This window comes from Homarus americanus, unplaced genomic scaffold, assembly GCF_018991925.1.
Source record: "Homarus americanus isolate GMGI-L3 unplaced genomic scaffold, GMGI_Hamer_2.0 scaffold11628, whole genome shotgun sequence".
In the NCBI taxonomy this organism is placed as follows: domain Eukaryota; kingdom Metazoa; phylum Arthropoda; class Malacostraca; order Decapoda; family Nephropidae; genus Homarus; species Homarus americanus.
In genome coordinates this window covers 755,001-772,771 of record NW_024754732.1, presented here as the reverse complement: position 1 = coordinate 772,771, position 17,771 = coordinate 755,001, and the positions used below count along the sequence as shown (strand labels likewise).

The 17,771-nt window shown below is 43.0% G+C and overlaps 2 protein-coding genes and 1 long non-coding RNA gene across 5 annotated transcripts in view; all 3 read right to left on the bottom strand.

Annotated features, from left to right (window-relative positions):
* Window positions 1–501: 501 nt before the first annotated feature.
* Window positions 502–4,103, bottom strand: LOC121856088 (A disintegrin and metalloproteinase with thrombospondin motifs adt-2-like). Its single transcript, XM_042351385.1, has 3 exons — window positions 3,975–4,103; window positions 3,643–3,748; window positions 502–654 (listed from the first exon to the last, which is right to left on the bottom strand). Exons 1-3 carry the CDS (start codon window positions 4,027–4,029, stop codon window positions 519–521), a joined length of 297 nt encoding a protein of 98 aa, XP_042207319.1. The 5' UTR covers window positions 4,030–4,103; the 3' UTR covers window positions 502–518.
* Window positions 4,104–4,591: 488 nt separating this feature from the next.
* LOC121856087 lies at window positions 4,592–16,059 on the bottom strand. Of its 3 annotated transcripts, XR_006086889.1 has the most exons (7): window positions 16,023–16,055; window positions 13,784–14,906; window positions 13,327–13,390; window positions 12,516–12,814; window positions 6,763–6,990; window positions 5,285–5,514; window positions 4,592–4,639 (listed from the first exon to the last, which is right to left on the bottom strand). XR_006086889.1 is itself a non-coding variant. In XM_042351383.1 (5 exons), the coding sequence occupies exons 2-5, from the start codon at window positions 13,847–13,849 to the stop codon at window positions 7,395–7,397; spliced, it is 540 nt and encodes a 179-aa protein (XP_042207317.1). In that variant the 5' UTR covers window positions 13,850–13,925; window positions 16,023–16,059; the 3' UTR covers window positions 7,383–7,394. The 3 variants fall into 3 exon arrangements, 2 of the variants coding, with proteins under 2 accessions (XP_042207317.1, XP_042207316.1); XM_042351383.1 differs by lacking the exons at window positions 4,592–4,639; window positions 5,285–5,514; window positions 6,763–6,990 and adding an exon at window positions 7,383–7,505 and having other exon boundaries at window positions 13,784–13,925; window positions 16,023–16,059; XM_042351382.1 differs by lacking the exons at window positions 4,592–4,639; window positions 5,285–5,514; window positions 6,763–6,990 and adding an exon at window positions 7,383–7,505.
* A 737-nt stretch (window positions 16,060–16,796) lies between these two features.
* The window catches only part of LOC121856072, a 4,096-nt gene continuing 3,121 nt past the window's right edge, over window positions 16,797–17,771 (bottom strand). The window contains exon 2 of the long non-coding RNA XR_006086886.1: window positions 16,797–17,272. This is a non-coding gene — a long non-coding RNA (uncharacterized LOC121856072). The remainder of the gene's footprint in view (window positions 17,273–17,771) is intronic.

Here is a 17,771-nt window from a genome sequence, read left to right as displayed (position 1 = left end):
CACACACCATCCACTGCCCCCACACATCCATCCTCCCCCACACACACATCCACACCCCGCCACACACATATCCACCCCCACACACACACCCACCCCACACACACATCCACCCTCCCCAACACACACATCCACACCCCCCACACACATACATCCACCCCACACACACATCCACCCCCACACACACATCCACCCCCCACACACATCCACACCCTTCCCACACACACACTCCACACCCCCCCACACATATCCACTCCCCACACACACATCCACTCCCCCCACACACACATCCACCCTCCCCACACACACACATATCCTCCACCTAAGAATTTTATAAGATTTCCTATAAGATTCACACTGGATTTTATGACTTTCGAGGATAAAAAAGAAGACAATTTTCAAGGATCCTTAGGATACCGGAAGGACTTTTCATCATCATCATCATCATCATCAATTCATACAATCATCATCATCATCATTATCACCAATTCATATAATCATCATCATCATAAACTTACTATTTAAAAAACTCCTTTACTTCTTTGTTGGAGCACCTGGACCAGAACCTTGCCTGGTCCGGTCATGGCGGACATCAGGTACTTGTTGCCGTCACAGCTGTTCTCATCAGGTTTGGCTCCATCGTGTGACATACCCAGGCTGGGGAGGGTACAGCATAGTTTAACGTGAGGAGGAAGCAACCATAGCTGTATCAGAGAGAGGTACACCATAACCATCGGAGGTGGACGATGAGGCACCATAGTTTACTGAGAAGGATTATGGATATACACCATGAACTATCATGATAGGGTACACCATAGTTTACCGTGAGGGAAGGATTGAAGTATTATGAAGGAAGGGCTTAGTTTACCATGAGGGACATGTACGTACAATCAAAGACAAAAGTTGTATCGCGGTTTTGTCCGGATTAAATATAACTCTTAAAACATTATGAGAGCCTCCTGCCAGAAGGCAGAGCGCACCAAAAGTTTTAGCCTTTCTTTTATTCTCTTCACCACTGATCGGCTCGTTAGCCGCTTGGGCGATCGGTCACGTCTCTGTTACGCACTGTTGGCAAGTACTGGGCATGCACCGGCTCCTGAATGTACCTGTATAACGACCACGGTCTTCAAGTTAGCGCCAAAATCAAATGATTCATATTACGCTCAATAGCCCACAAAACATGTAACTCGGCTTTTATTTTGAGTCCTCCATCTGAGGAGTCCGTTTTCTCATCACTTCAAGACACCTCAGTCCTCCACATCCCATTTTTCCGACTTACTGAAACCAACTTTCCATAAAAATGAATTTGAATGTGAGAGAGAACACCTTGTTTTGGAGAGTCAACTTAGATATGTCTGTTTACAGTTGGAACATTCTAGATCCATTGTAAGTGGTGTTGAACGCTTCAAATGTCCTTATTGTTAGTAAGACGTCAAGTAAGTGAGCAATGAGTCGCCAGCCAGAGTGGCGTATTTTATGCGTCGTCCGTGGGGATACCCATGAGTTTCTGATCGCTACTGAAGCGTATTATTTCGTCGCCCTGACATCAGAGAATCTGATGTTTATAGTTTAGTTAGTGCTGAAGGTCTATTTAAGAAAGTCATTAATCTCTGAACTGTTCCTGTCAAACTCAAAATTTCCAAGACTTAACGTGCCGTTTGACCTGGGATGTGGTTTTGCGGTCAGGCCAATAGAGTTGCGAACGCACATATAACTCCATTTCACCTCTTACTGACAAACTCAATCTCTGATTAGATCATAAATATAGATGTAGAAAATATCTGGATCTGTGACACTGACGGTCACAGCTAGTGTCCAACGACTACTTTGAATAGAGGGTCTATTGTTAGGTATGATTAGTCTTTCTAGTAGGATATGCCTCAGGCCCGTATATATATGCCGGCGCGAGAAATCAATTCTCTGTGATTTCTTTTCTCCACGTCTCTGTGTGCATGTTCACGTGTTCCACGCAGCCATATTAACGCTTAACTTAGTCAATTTTTGTGAATATCAGTGTTCATGTTTTAACATAGTAACTTCTACAATTGAGTAGAGTAAAGCAGAGATCTAGCTATCGTTTGGACCCGTGCCAGACGTATGTTTTGTATAGTGAAGTTAAATATTCAACTCCCTCTGTGATTTCTTCTCCACGTCTCCAGACGCTGGTGGTGTTAGCAACCTCCTGAGGTCTGGTAGCTACTCTGCGGACAAGATGGTTCTCTGAAGGATGTCTCTAAGAGGGAGAGATTAAAATCCCAAGACACAATTCCCCCAGGAAGCGCCCTCAACACTCTGCCAGTTTGTCACGAGTCAACCTCCCTGGGTGCACCTAGAGAGCGAGCCTTCAGCTTGGCGGTCTCTGTAAACAAATGTGCCGGCTGACTCCACCTGGTGATTGTAATTCATCTATTTGCATGGAGCTGTATCGACCTGATGTTTGGAGGGATAACTAGCAGAAATATAGTATCCCAGGTTAAGTATTGAACCACTGCATGAGAGTTCACGGTACCAGGTTGTTCCTTGTGAACTAACAAGAGGTATTGTATGTTACTATAAGTGTGGAGTTGTCCAGTGTGTTATGTATTCGTCTGTAGTGACCATGAAAGAATAAATCAGAGAGTGTAATGTTTCAACCAAGAATTGAAGAAAAATTGTTACTTGTTAAAGTAAGACCAGGGTCCAGTGTGATATCTTGGTGAATAAAAATTACTGAATCTCATTGTCAAGGTAACAGTACCACAATTGTCTAAAGAAGCAATAAGTATTTGGAGGTGTTTAATGAGTGTAATAAGTTCTTGAAGTGTTTGATGACTTAATAAGAATTGGTGGTTCTGTTTGTCTGAGTGAAATTAAGATGCATCTTATCCACTACCGTGTTAATAAACATTGAATTAGTAACTACGAGTATCACCATTCTACCCTTCTAAAACATTAAGTTCCCAGAAAATAATACTTACTCACGTGCCTATACATCTACCACACTACCCAAAGCTTTCCACATGAGTTATGTTATCTTTCTAACCAAAGGTCTGGTGGTGACAGCCTACTTGTAAATATATTGGTGTCTTGAGAATAACATGGTTCCCCAGACTAACCCATGTATAAGAATAGACGTAAAACAGAGTATACTTCAGAAAGGTAAGAACATTGAACTGAGTAAATATAATATATATGATAGAAATGAAGACTTGGATGTACAAGAAAAGAAAGATAAGACATGTATGTACATTAGAACTAACGACAGAGTAGAAATTATTAAAATAAATAAAATATGAAAGTTTAATAAAGAACAAACATAACTGAGAAGAGAATTACTTGTATAAGAATATGTTATACTTATAAATAAAGAATTGAAGAATAATAACAGAAAAGAATATCTGGATGGTAAATTATAAAATGGGAAGAACTCGGCCCGTTACACCTGAACCGCCTCCAGTGTTGGGGCATATGTTTTCACCAAATTTCACGACACGACTTTTGTCTTTCATTGTACTTGGTGAGGGACAGAGGGAAGAACATGTACTTAGTAAAGAACACATAGAAGAACAAGTACTTGGTCAAGAACACATAGAAGAACATGTACTTGATAAAGAACAAAGAACATATACAAACAAAGTATTAAAGGGGGTGGGGGGGGGGGCTCACTTGTGTCCCATCTCGTGTGATATGACGTAAACAGACTCGAAGCTCGTGCCCTCGTTGATGGTGCAAGAATATCTCGGGTGACACATCCCCGACACCCACGCTAGACCTGCCGAGAGTAAGAGGGACTTTAACCTTAACCCGAGGCTTACTGAGGGGCATTAACCATTCCTTACGATTACAACTATTTACTTAAAGGTGTTGTTAACTTGTTACTGCCGGTATACTCATTACAATTATTGCCAGCATATCCATACCACCACTGTCACCATCGTCACTATTAATCCACATAACACTATATCACCACACACCATCTCCACACCACATCACTATACCTATGACGGTGTTGAGGGATGGGTTACCGTCCCACATATCGTCCCCAGACATCATGAGCGCGTGGTCCCAGAGTGTATCTCCTTTCTTGGTGTTGTTTAAGTTTCTTTTGCCAAGTGCAGAAGTTGCTGAGGTACCTGTAGAGATGAGAACCATTACTGAGAGAGAGAGAGGAAGAGATATATAGGTAAATAGAGAGAACTAGAGGAAGAGAAAGAATGAGATCAAAATCAAAATGGGAAAATGAAGAAAGGGGGGCGAAGAAAGAAGAGAGAGAGAGAGGGGGGCGAAGAAAGAAGAGAGAGAGAAGGGGCGAAGAAAGAAGAGAGAGAGAGAGGGGGGGCGAAGAAAGAAGAGAGAGAGAGGGGGCGAAGAAAGAAGAGAGAGAGAGAGGGGGGGAAAGAAAAGAGAGAGAGAGGGGGCGAAGAAAGAAGAGAGAGGAGGGGGGCGAAGAAAGAAGAGAGGGGGGGGGCGAAGAAAGAAGAGAGAGAGAGGGGGGGCGAAGAAAGAAGAGAGAGAGGGGGGTAAAATGAAGTTATAATCCCGTTAATACTCACAGCTGGATGTCACCGTTGGGTTTGTCGGGGGGCGGAGGATGACTTGATGATGTCGAGTCTGACCAACGTGATGAGGTATGTCGAGTGAGAGCGTTGTAGATGATGTTTACCTGAAGATACAAGGGAGGAGGAGATCAGGTGGTGTAGCAAGTGAACGATATTAATCATGTGGCGCCTGTAAACTTACACATACACACCCTTGTTACGTATACACAACACAACACACTATACACTACACGCACAACAATACATCCATCACAACACAACACACTAAACACTACATGAACAACGCTACACTACACATTATTCACTACACACACACTACACACAAGAGAGAGAGAGAGAGAGAGAGAGAGAGAGAGAGAGAGAGAGAGAGAGAGAGAGAGAGAGAGAGAGAGCGAGAGAGAGAGCGAGAGAGCGAGAGCGCGAGAGTGAGCGAGAGCGAGAGAGAGAGAGAGAGAGAGAGAGAGAGAGAGAGAGAGAGAGAGAGAGAGAGAGAGAGAGAGAGAGAGAGAGAGAGAGAGAGAGAGAGAGCGAGAGAGAGAGAGAGAGAGAGAGAGAAGAGAGGAGAGCGAGGAGAGGAGAGAGAGAGAGAGAGAGAGAGAGAGAGAGAGAGAGAGAGAGAGAGAGCGAGAGAGCGAGAGAGAGAGAGAGAGAGAGGAGAGCGAGAGGAGAGAGAGAGAGAGAGGAGAGAGAGAGAGAAGAGAGAGAGAGAGAGAGAGAGAGAGAGAGAGAGACAACCACCCAATACTAACCCCATTCATGATAGTCAACACGAGTTCTGTAACCTTCTGAGCCAAGTCTGCCCCGGGATTATTCTTCATAATAACCTGATACATGGAATCGTCAACAAACACTGCCGTCTCGATGTGTTTCTCGCCAGTGGCGGCCTCTCGCTTGGCCCTCTCGTGTTCTTCTTCCCCCTCCTTCTCGTTTACGTCTTCAAGTTTAACGATGAACCGAGGGGCTTTCATGGCGTTCAAGTCTGTAAACGGATGTTGCATTTATGTATTAATTAGATGAGGATTTTGATATAGAGGTTAGTGATAGGTTAATTATATTAGGATTTTGATATTGAGGTTAGTGATGGGTTAATTAAATGATGGTATTGGTATAGAGGTTAGTGATAGTGTTATCGCCACGCATAATTGTGCGCGCCGGTCACATGTTAAGTGAAGAAACTGTTTACAACTCAGAATAATATTACTAAGCTACCACTCCACCCGATGTCTCCATGAGATGTATCAAGTGAAACATGTATATGGAGCAAGTGACAAGATCACTAGATTACAAGATGTTGTAACCGCTAGATTAAGGTTAGGATATAAGTACCTCTGGCAGTATGTTCCTCAAGCAGATGTAAACAAGACTAAATGTAAAGTGTGTATTACATATATTGCCACACACTCTAACACTACGTCCTCGACTGTGTGAAGATAGAACCTTTAGGACAGGTCCGCACACTGTGTGTGAAATGGCACAACACTTCATCTCTAATGGCAAGATAGCTGACATATTAAGATTGTATCCACTTTCACTTATGCAAACTATATCAGTTCTCAAAAATAGAACCAAATACACAATGTGCTTGAATACTTCTCACGCAAATGTGAAGAACAAAGTGTGAGGCCAGACATACTGCCTCACACGCCTGTACTCAAGCATTTGTGAATGTTACCCTTTATGTATAGAACTAAACAAATAATGTAATTGAAATACTGTGTAATGTTCAGTGCCATAATATCCTGACAACGGGGGTTAATTATTATGACCCGTTGTAAACTCTACTCTGTAATCTTTTTGCGCTACCGCTCACAGGATAAGTGTGGGGTGCACAATAAAGTAGCCGCTGTAAGCGGCAAAATAAAAAATCAATCATGACCGCGTGAGGTCCATTTATATCAACACCCAAGGACGAGTTACTACACCACGTGAACACCACACCACCTGGTGTCTCCATGACCAGCCCACGTCCGGGCCATCAACTGTAAACTATAATAATTTGTATGTTCATTCATTGTACCTTCTTCTTTCTTTAGTAATGAGAGCTTTTGTTAAACGACTCACCTACCCCATGCCTTTGTATGTAATAAGTCATTTATGTCCTGTGTATATTTTCAGCCTTCGGGCTTACTTGATAAACCGTTAATGATTTATTTATTATCACACACACACACACACACACATACACACACACACACACACACACACACACAAACCCCCCATCACTCACCAAACACGGCACACTTGGCATTCTTGTTCCTGGTATGAATGACGTGTAGGCCATCTGACGTTATATCGTCGTCTTCCTCCTCGTCGTAAGTGTCGCTCCCAGTTACGTCAGACTTGTCGTCGTCACCAGCAGGAGATAGTTGTCGTCGTCGTCGTTGTCGTTTCACTTGAGTGTCGTTCTTAACTGGTCGGACGAGTTAGTGTAGTTACTGGACACAATGACGCCAGTCTGAGGGAACAAAACTCACAGTTACTGGACACAATGACGCCAGTCTGAGGGAACAACAAAACTCACAGTTACTGGAGACAATGACGCCAGTCTGAGGAACAAAACTCAAGAGGAGACAATGACGCCAGTCTGAGGGAACAAAACCCAATTACTGGACACAATGACGCCAGTCTGAGGGAACAAAACTCGTTACACAATGACGCCAGTCTGAGGAACAAACTCACAGACACACAATGACGCCAGCCTGAGGAACAAAACTCACAGTTACTGGACACAATGCTGAGGGAAAACACAGTTACTGGACAAATCAGCGAACAAAACTCACAGTTACTGGAGACAATGCCAGTCTGAGGAACAAAATCACAATGGCCAATGACGCCAGTCTGAGGGAACAAAACTCACAGTTACTGGAGACAATGACGCCAGTCTGAGGGAACAAAACTCACAATTACTGGACACAATGACGCCAGTCTGAGGGAACAAAACTCACAGTTACTGGACACAATGACGCCAGTCTGAGGGAACAAAACTCACAGTTACTGGACACAATGACGCCAGCCTGAGGGAACAAAACTCACAGTTACTGGACACAATGACGCCAGCCTGAGGAACAAAAACTCACAGTTACTGACGCCAGTCTGAGGGAACAAAACTCACAGTTACTGAACACAATGACACCAGTCTGGGGGAACAAAACTCACAGTTACTGAACATAATGGCGCCAGTTTGGGGGAACAAACTCCACACCTTTCACATTACTGTACAACACTCAGGAACGCCTAGAAATGCTCAGAAACATTGAGAAACGTTCAGGAACACTCAGGAATGCTCAGGAGCGCCAAGGAACACTCAGAAACACACAGGAACGCTAAAAAGCACCCAGGAACAGAAACACCAACGAACGCACAGACACCCAGTAACGATCAGGAACGCACAGGAACACCCAGGAACCGATGGCATAAACACCCGGAAACGTATAGAATCACCTTGGAACGACCAGGAACGCTCACACAGCCAAAATAATTACCGATCCACGTTCCAGTGACGTCACAGGAGGGAGCACTGACCCTCCTTCTCACTGTCGCGCTAATCTTTACTCAAGCTTTGGTGTTTAATGATTCCTACTTTAAATTCTCACTTAACCAAACGTATCTAAGAGGGTTTCTTTTTATAAACTTAGGAGCGCAAAAAAAAGAATTATTGAGGACGCCATACTCCACAACCTACCACAGCCAGGCTTCTCAGCGCTCTCTAGTTGCCTGTGTTAATACTATGGTGTGATCATACCCGCTGTAATAAATCAATACTGTACAGATTATCCAGTAAACTTCATTGCTAATTCACAGGTCAATCATGGCGTCTCACGCAGCTCTGTGGTAGAGAGATCAATACATCGTGAGAAATACTGAAAAATGTTTGAGGTCATTGGTTAGTTGGACAGTTCTCATTGTTGACACGCCCAGCCTCAACCGACGCTCGTGTTTATAATAACTCTGCACCGACACACTCACACCTGCAATTTAACACAGGAAAAAATATAATAAAAAAACCTCTGGATAAAGTCTTCGTCGAAAAAAATCCCATTGTATAATTTATTTTACTGCTTCCTCTGATTATCACACACACACACAACCAATACAATAGAATCCTCTGCCTATAACGCACCACAATATACGTTAAAAGACTACCATCATCCTTCTTACACACTCTACCCTCTCACCTGCCAACCTGCTTTGCCCCTCACTACCTACCGCTTCCTACCTTCCCTCCCTCCCTCAGGCATCGATCAGTGGCGTTAGTTAGATAGGACAGAGGTAAAACAAGGAGTGTCTGCTACCATAGCTATCATCTAACATAACATGGTTGGGTTGGGTTAAATAAGATTATTTTAGGGTCAGGATTGGTTAATGTTAGGTAAGGTTAGGTTAGGTTAGGTTAGATTTTATCAATACGTAAGCCTCACAAACAACATTGTCATTATACGGAACTTTCTACACAAATACAACACTATAAGTAACTTGACTATATAAAATACCATCACTTAACACTACCAGTTAATGTGTTATGTTAAATTTATACCATTTTGACCCGTATAAAAAGAAATTTTATACCTTGACGACGCCTGAGGCTGGTTGGTGGTAGTAAACATTGTGTGTGTGTGTGTGTGTGTGTGTGTGTGTGTGTGTGTGTGTGTGTGTGTGTGTGTGTGTGTGTGTGTGTGTGTGTGTGTGTGTGTGTGTGTGTGTGTGTGTTTGTGTGTGTAGTCACAGGTAGGTTCCCAGTATCAGTATACAAAATCTATTGACGCAATAGCAATTGTACCTGAATTTGTTACACGTTCTTGAGTAGAATTTTTCATACAGTACTTTACTTCACATATAAATTACGATACTACTGTAGTTAATAACCCTAAGAGGTGACCCTATTGTAATGCATAACAAGGAGTAGATCAAGGAGTGGGTTAAGGAGTGGTAGATCAAGAGGTGGGTTTAAGGTGGGTCAATAGTACAGTAGATCAAAAGTGGGTTAAGAGGTGGGTTAAAAGTGGGTCAGTAGTATGGTAGATCAAGAAGTGGGTTTAAGTAATAGTACAGTAGATCAAAAGTGGGTTAAGAGGTGGGTTAAAAGTGGGTCAGTAGTATGGTAGATCAAGAAGTGGGATTAAGGTGGGTCAATAGCACAGTAGATCAAAATGGGTTAAGAGGTGGGTTAAAAGTGGGTCAGTAGTATGGTAGATCAAGAAGTGGGATTAAGGTGGGTCAATAGTACAGTAGAACAAAAGTGGGTTAAGAGGTGGGTTAAAAGTGAGTCAGTAGTACGGTAGATGAAGAAGTGGGTTTAAAGTGGGTCAATAGTACAGTAGATCAAAAGTGGGTTAAGAGATGGGTTAAAAGTGGGTCAGTAGGATAGTAATCAAGTGGTGGGCTTAAAGAAGAAAAAAAGCACCACACTATCTATGAAGCACCACACAATATATGAAGTACCACACTGTATATGAAGCACCGCACTATCTATGAAGCACCACACTGTATATGAAGCACCGCACTATCTATGAAGCACCACACTATATATGAAGCACCGCACTATCTATGAAGCACCACACTGTATATGAAGCACCGCACTATCTATGAAGCACCACACTATATATGAAGCACCATACTATCTATGAAGCACCACACTATCTATGAAGCACCACACAATATATGAAGTACCACACTGTATATGAAGCACCGCACTATCTATGAAGCGCTGCACTATCTATGAAGCACCACACTATCTATGAAGCACCACACTATATATGAAGCACCACACTATAGATGAAGAACTACACTATAGATGAAGCACCACACTATAAATGAAGCACCACACTATCTATGAAGCACCACACTATAGATGAAGCACCACACTATAGATGAAGCACCACACTCTATGAAGCACTACACTATGTGTACTGATCAGGTGTACTCAAAACTGAGACGGTAATCGATAAGTCAGACAGACAGGTGCGGGGCGGGGTGGTTACGTGTCAAGGTTACCTGCAGTAGAGGTGAGTTGTGAATCAATTAACTGCTCTCACACACACACACACACACACACACACACACACACACACACACACACACACACACACACACACACACACACACACACACACACACACACACGTGACACTGGTATTGAAATCCTTTATCCAAAATCAATATAGTACAGTCATTGCGATTTTTTTATTTGCAAACTATTCTCATCTAGAACAAATCTTTTTATTGTGATTATTTTTATACCCAGGTTTTCAATATGTAGAGGTATATAGTGTATCTCAGATACGTCTGTCTGTCGGTACGTAATGTCGACAGTTCGTTAAAAGCAATACGGATCGAAGTGGAGTTTGCTCTGCAGTTTCAATGTCACGAATACCTACTACGGCAGGTTAGGTTAGGTTAGCTTTGTTTACTATGGCAGACGTGAATGGGACTGAGATCATTAAAGATTTGGTCGAGGAAGGTGAGGCAAGACCATGTGTGTTGACGTGTGAGCCAATACCTATGGTTGCTATATACGTTTCATTGTTTTGTTGGGTTAAGGTTGACAACAGTGTCTCTTTGTCTACTCTTGTACCCTTGCCTTAAGACAAAGGGAGGCTGCTTCAGTCTCTCTGTTATCACAAAGCCGCCGTACAACCGCCATGCAGCCGCCACGAAGCCCCGCCCCCAATGTATGTGTCGTGGTGAAAGACTGAACAGGATAATAATCAGTCCAGCATCACTTGTTTCGCTACAGGACACAGTGACACACACACTCTCTCTCTCTCTCTCTCTCTCTCTCTCTCTCTCTCTCTCTCTCTCTCTCCACCTAACCTATCCGGCCACCCTTCTACACCCAGCTCACCCTTCTACACCCAGCTCACCTTTTTACACCCAGCTCACCTTTTTACACCCAACCCACCTTTCTACACCCAGACACTGTCACACCCAGTCATTCACGCCCAGTCACTGTCACCCCAGTCATTCACGTCCAGTCACGTTCACTCACAGATATTAATGTGTCAGCCAATAGCTTTCAATGGTATGAGTATTGATTTGCCAAAGCTGGTACATAACTCGTGTATAATTTATGTTGACCTTCAGGAGGAAGAGGTGGTGGTAAGGGTGAGGTTTGGTAAGATTTTGAATGCTTGGTGAGAGAGAGAGAGAGAGAGAGAGAGAGAGAGAGAGAGAGAGAGAGAGAGAGAGAGAGAGAGAGAGAGAGAGAGAGAGAGAGAGAGAGAGAGAGAGAGAGAGAGAGAGAGAGAGCTAACACACAAACTCATAGTGGCCACCGACCTATACCAGTACCCAGTAATTATCATAAAGTAACAGTAGTGTCGCAGTACAAACGATAACTCTGGATTTAGGTTGAAGTTGGATCTGGAACCATGACTCAAAACCTGCATTCACCTCCACTGTACTCTCGCGGTTGCAACAGTCAGCGTGAGACGTGACCAACACACTTGCCTTGGTGTAGTGAGGAACAACACGAACACTACCCAGAACATTAATTACTACTACTCCTGCTGGTGACGTGACCAATGAACACGATATCATGCAGTTGCCTTCTTTCATAACAAGGTTCGTGGTTCGATACAAACTTAACTACAGAGTGAACAAACTCCACCTGTGATTTAAGAATTCATTATAAAGAGTACTCCACACGATGCACTGATAAAACACGAAGGATATTTCACTAGGGGGTCTCTTATTCCCGTATATGGTGAAACAAAGGGTATAATACATTAATCTGTTCTATAGAGTCAAGTAGTTAAGGACAGGTAGTGAGGATATGGTATTGAAGTCACAGGTAAGTGTTAACAAGTAATATTTACTCGCCCGTGTGTCCTTCTCGGTCACTGACACACCTGACACATTCCTCCTTCAGGTAATCTTAATAAGGATTTTACGTTTATATCTTCATGAAGTTTGATGTAAAAATACCAAGATGTTCTAAATTACAGGTACTTAGAGACAGGTGTAAACAGAAGCAACACTTACAAAGCCGTGACCGTCGCAGTTGGAGAGCGCCGCCGCGGTGTCTGGTCTACCCTTCGCCACGCCGTAGTAGTAACAGGCGTGGCCCGACATCCCCCGCTCCTCTATGACACCATCCTCGCCCCTTATCACGAGTTTGAAGTCAGGAGACACGAGATCGTAGTTCGGACGTAATTCGAACTCGATCTCGTCCTCGTCGTCCTTGAGGGTGACATCTAAGAAGCCTGGTTTTTCCGTGAGGGTGTTAGAGGATCTCTTCTCCCGAGACCGACTATGGATGTTGATAATGGAGTGAGGAGGTGCTGTGGTAAGTAAAAAGAGAGATCTGGGGGTCACTGAGAGACACCTTGGCTACAGTCAGGTGTTGTGGGGAGTCTTTGATCACTGTGAGAATTTGTGTGTTATTGTGGGATTCTCTGAGATCATATTATAGGAATCTTCCGTGTCAAGGGGGATTCCATAGCTATCGAGGGATTCTTTATTCAGTTTGTGCTGTAAGATTCTAAAGATCGTGACATTTTCTGACTGTTTTGTCTGTTTACGAGACTAATTAAGTGTTTATGTGTCTAAACACCCTAAGATGCCCAGCCACTGGTCACCATAACTAAATAAACAAAACAGAGCTAAAACCTAACATGAATACAACGTGACCGAGTGACTTGAACTGAAAACTTTAACTTGTAGTGAAAAAAAAACCTACTCCAAAATATTCTACAAAAGTTCTCGCTGCAAACTTATCAAAGAAAATGTGTAAAACATAATGAAAACGGGAGACGTGTTCTAAAAACTGTGACGGTATAAGTAAAAGACTCACCTTCCTGACTCCCGAACAAGAAGTCGATGTCTTCTTGGCTCAGTTTTACTGCCGTGTCCGGAGTCTGAGGAGAAGATACAAGCAAGATAATAATAATTAATTAATTATCTTTATCTCGATTATTAAGATTATTAAACCAAATATAAATAAGCCAGATAACAATACTAAAATAGTTAGTTTTATCTGATTTATTGAGAATATTACTTTTATCTTAATTACCAAGATTATTGAAAGTATTATCGTTATTATTATTATTGTAATTATTGCTGCAGGTAATATCTTATATATCAGAGTGGTTGGTGTACTGAAACCTCTATTTAACGGACTATATGGAGAGGAATTCCGTTATATAGAGGACCCGTTAAATGTGAAACCCTCCATCTAACGGATTATATGGAGAGAGAAATCCGTTATATGGAGATTTCACTGTATACTGAAAATCTCAAATGTTACTCACCTTGAGGCCAACAGCTCCACCTCCCAGCAACAGTAGCAGCAACGGAGCCTTCGTCAGTAGCACCATGTTCACCTGACTTGCCTGGCCGTCCACACTACCTCCCCTGCCCCACCACCCTGACTTGCCACTCTTGATACCTAGCCTGTTAAGGATCACACAACACAGGATACTAACAACAGCTAAGACGTCCCCCTCAAGTGAACCCCAGCTCGTTCTGATACGTTGCTGTATTTCTGGGGTGCTCTTGTTAGGTTTAAAGAGCGTTGACTTATTTCTGGGGTGTTTCTGTTGCGTTGACTTATTTCTGGGGTGTTTCTGTTGCGTTGACGTATTCTGGGGTGTATTTGTTGAGTGTAAGGTGTGTTGACGTATTTCTGGGGGTGTTTCCGTTGCGTTAACTTATTTCTGGGGTGTTTCTGTTGCGTTGACGTATTCTGGGGTGTTTTTGTTGAGTGTAAGGTGTGTTGACGTATTTCTGGGGGTGTTTCTGTTGCGTTGACTTATTTATGGGGTTTCTGTTGGATTTAAGATGCGTTGACGTGTTTCTGGGGTATTCCTATTAGGTTTAAGGTGCGTTGATGTATTCTGGGGTGTTCCTGTTGGGTTTAAGGTGCGTTAACGTATTCTGGGGTGTTCCTATTGGGTTTAAGGTGCGTTGATGTATTCTGGGGTGTTCCTGTTGGGTTTAAGGTGCGTTAACGTATTCTGGGGTGTTCCTGTTGGGGTTAAGGTTCGTTGACGTATTCTGAGGTGTTCCTGTTGGGTTTAAGGTGCGTTGATGTATTCTGGGGTGTTCCTGTTGGGGTTAAGGTGCGTTGACGTATTCTGGGGTGTTCCTGTTGGGTTTAAGGTGCGTTGGCGTATTCTGGGGTGTTCCTGTTGGGGTTAAGGTGAATTGACGTATTTCTGGGGTGTTCCTGTTTGGGTTACTGTCCGTTAACGCATTTCTTTGTTGTCCCAAAAGGAATTATGGTCCATAAATGTATTTCGGGGAGGTCCTTGTCGTATTTTTGACGCGGTGACGCATTCTTTTTTTCGCACGTACGAATTTTGGTGGAGATAGTGATGGTGGAGGAGGGTCAGATGCTCCAGGTGACCCACAACACTCCTTAGTCAATGCCCCCTGTGAGAGACGCAACACAATAACACACATATACTCGCAGCGGGTCAATATAACTCACCATTTAAAGTATGCAGTTATAATGATTCCATATTAATCTTTTTATTTTATTGTCGAAATGTGGAGAGAGAGAGAGAGAGAATATGACACACTAAGCCATTCACACACCTGAACACCGTCACCACAACACACATGGTTAACGCGACCCTGCCCAAGACAACCAGGTAGACGGATACGACAGGTGAGGCCAGGTGTGTTATATAAGTAAGAACATTTTATAATCTCTGTCTTGTGAAATGGATCAATAATAATCATAATTCCTATACTGTTTCATGTATTCTCTCTCTCTCTCTCGCTCTCTCTCTCTCTGTAATTTTTCTCTCTTTTACATAATACAGGTTAAGGGCCACAACACTATACCAAGTCACAACACTGTACCAGGTCACAACACTGTACCAGGTCACAACACTATACCAGGTCACAACACTATACCAGGTCACAACATTATACCAGGTCACAACACTATACCAGGTCACAACACTATACCAGGTCACAACACTATACCAGGTCATAACACTGTACCAGGTCACAACACTATACCAGGTCACAACATTATACCAGGTCATAACCACTGTACCAGGTCACACCAGGTCACAACACTATACCAGGCCACAACATTATACCAGGTCACAACACTATACCAGGTCACAACACTATACCAGGTCACAACACTATACCAGGTCATATACACTGTACCAGGTTATAACACTATACTAGGTCACAACACTGTACCAGGTTACAACACTATACCAGGTCACACTATACCAGGTCACAACGCTATACCAGGTCACAACACTATACCAGGTCACAACACTATACCAGGTCATAACACTGTACCAGGTTATAACACTATACTAGGTCACACTATACCAGGTCACAACACTATATCAGGTCACAACACTATATCAGGTTACAACACTATACCAGGTCACACTATATCAGGTTACAACACTATACCATGTCACAACACGATACCAGGTAATAACACTATACCAGGTAATAACACGATACCAGGTAATAAAACTGTACCAGGTTACAACACAATACCAGGTCACTCACAGATGGTAGTGTGGCCTCCCTCAGTGCTCCAGCCCGACTGACCTCTGAGTTTGTGGAACGATACCTCTTCCTCCCCCCCCACCTGACTCCTCGCCCCTTCCACACTCTCCCTCCTCACCTCCAACCTCCTCCCCAGTCCCCTCACCACACTCCCTTCCACTCCCCTCACCACTCTCCCTCCCACTCCCCTCACCTGTCTCCCTCCCTCCCTCCCACTCATACTTACGCAAGATAACCAGTTGCCAGTAGCCACATTATCTGACTTCCATAAAGACAACATTTCATTGAAAACTACACCCATACCCTCACTAAATCTCTCAAAAATATCAGCAAATGGCGCTAAATCATCTTGAACTGATGAACGAATATTCTCTAATGTATAAAGAACATTTCGTACGTTAGAGTGAACATAACGATGGGAAAAAGAACGAGAATAATAGGAGGTAAAAAAAAAAAAAAGCATATCGACTCATGACTGTTTGTTGATGTGGACGCCATGAAACCGTGACGTCATGTACGTTTTCTTTGAATGACTAGCGGTGACCAGAGAAAACGATGTATTGTTATGGATCACTGGTAGTAGGTCTCCGAGTAATAATATTGGTCACCTAACCTAACCTAAATTAAGTTAGGCTAGGTTATATTAAGTTAATTCAGTTTAGGTAAAGTTATAGGTTAGATTAGGTTAGGTTAAGTTAGATTAGGTTAGGTTAGGTTAGGTCATGTCCAGAGAGTTCTTGCATAAGGTGGTGGGGATAATAAAGATGGCAGTGATGGGAGAACCTTTGTATTTAATTAAGACTTTACATCACAAAATTACAATAACTATAATTAACCTCCAACAACACAGCTATATAAGGTAAAAATATATATATATATCAACAGTTATATCTATACACGAATGATTGTTTGGACTGTATCTGAGTTCATTGTAACCAGCAACACATCCGGCTTTAATAAAATCACATTAAAAGCCGGATGTAGGGCCATAATAAGAGTTTAATATCTATACGCAGCTGTTCCTACTATCATGAACTACTCAATGGCTGATCATCTGTCCCTCCCCCCCCGTTCCTGAGTTAACGGTAGGATTAACGGGAACGGGAGTAAACGGTAGTCCAGCATCCAACACTCCTGCTGGTACACTGTTGAAGGCGTTCATCAGTATCACCAGATAAAACCAGACGAAGCACAGGACGAGAGCCTTGGGGGAGAACTGTTTGGTGTGGCTCTCTTCGTTGACCAGAACACTGAAAGATAATGGAGAGAGAGAGAGAGAGAGAGGAGAGAGAGAGAGAGAGAGAGAGAGAGAGAGAGAGAGAGAGAGAGAGTTCATTCAGTAAAAGTATCATATAAGTCAAATTTGTTCGGATGTTTACAGAGTAAACAGACAGAGTGAGTAATACATGTATACAGAATACACACACACACACACACACACACACACTACCAAAGTCCACAGAGTATTACATGTACACATAGAGTGCACACACACACACACACACACACAGCACACACACACACACACACACACACACACACACACACACACACACACACCAGGAGTCCACAGTATTACATGTACATAGAGTGCACACACACACACACAGTAAAAGGAGTTTTACATGTACACATAGAGTGCACACACACACACACACACCAGGTAAGTCACACTAGAGAGTGCACACACACACACACAAGAGTCCACAGAGAGTACTTCCAGGTAAAGTACACATAGAGTGCACACAC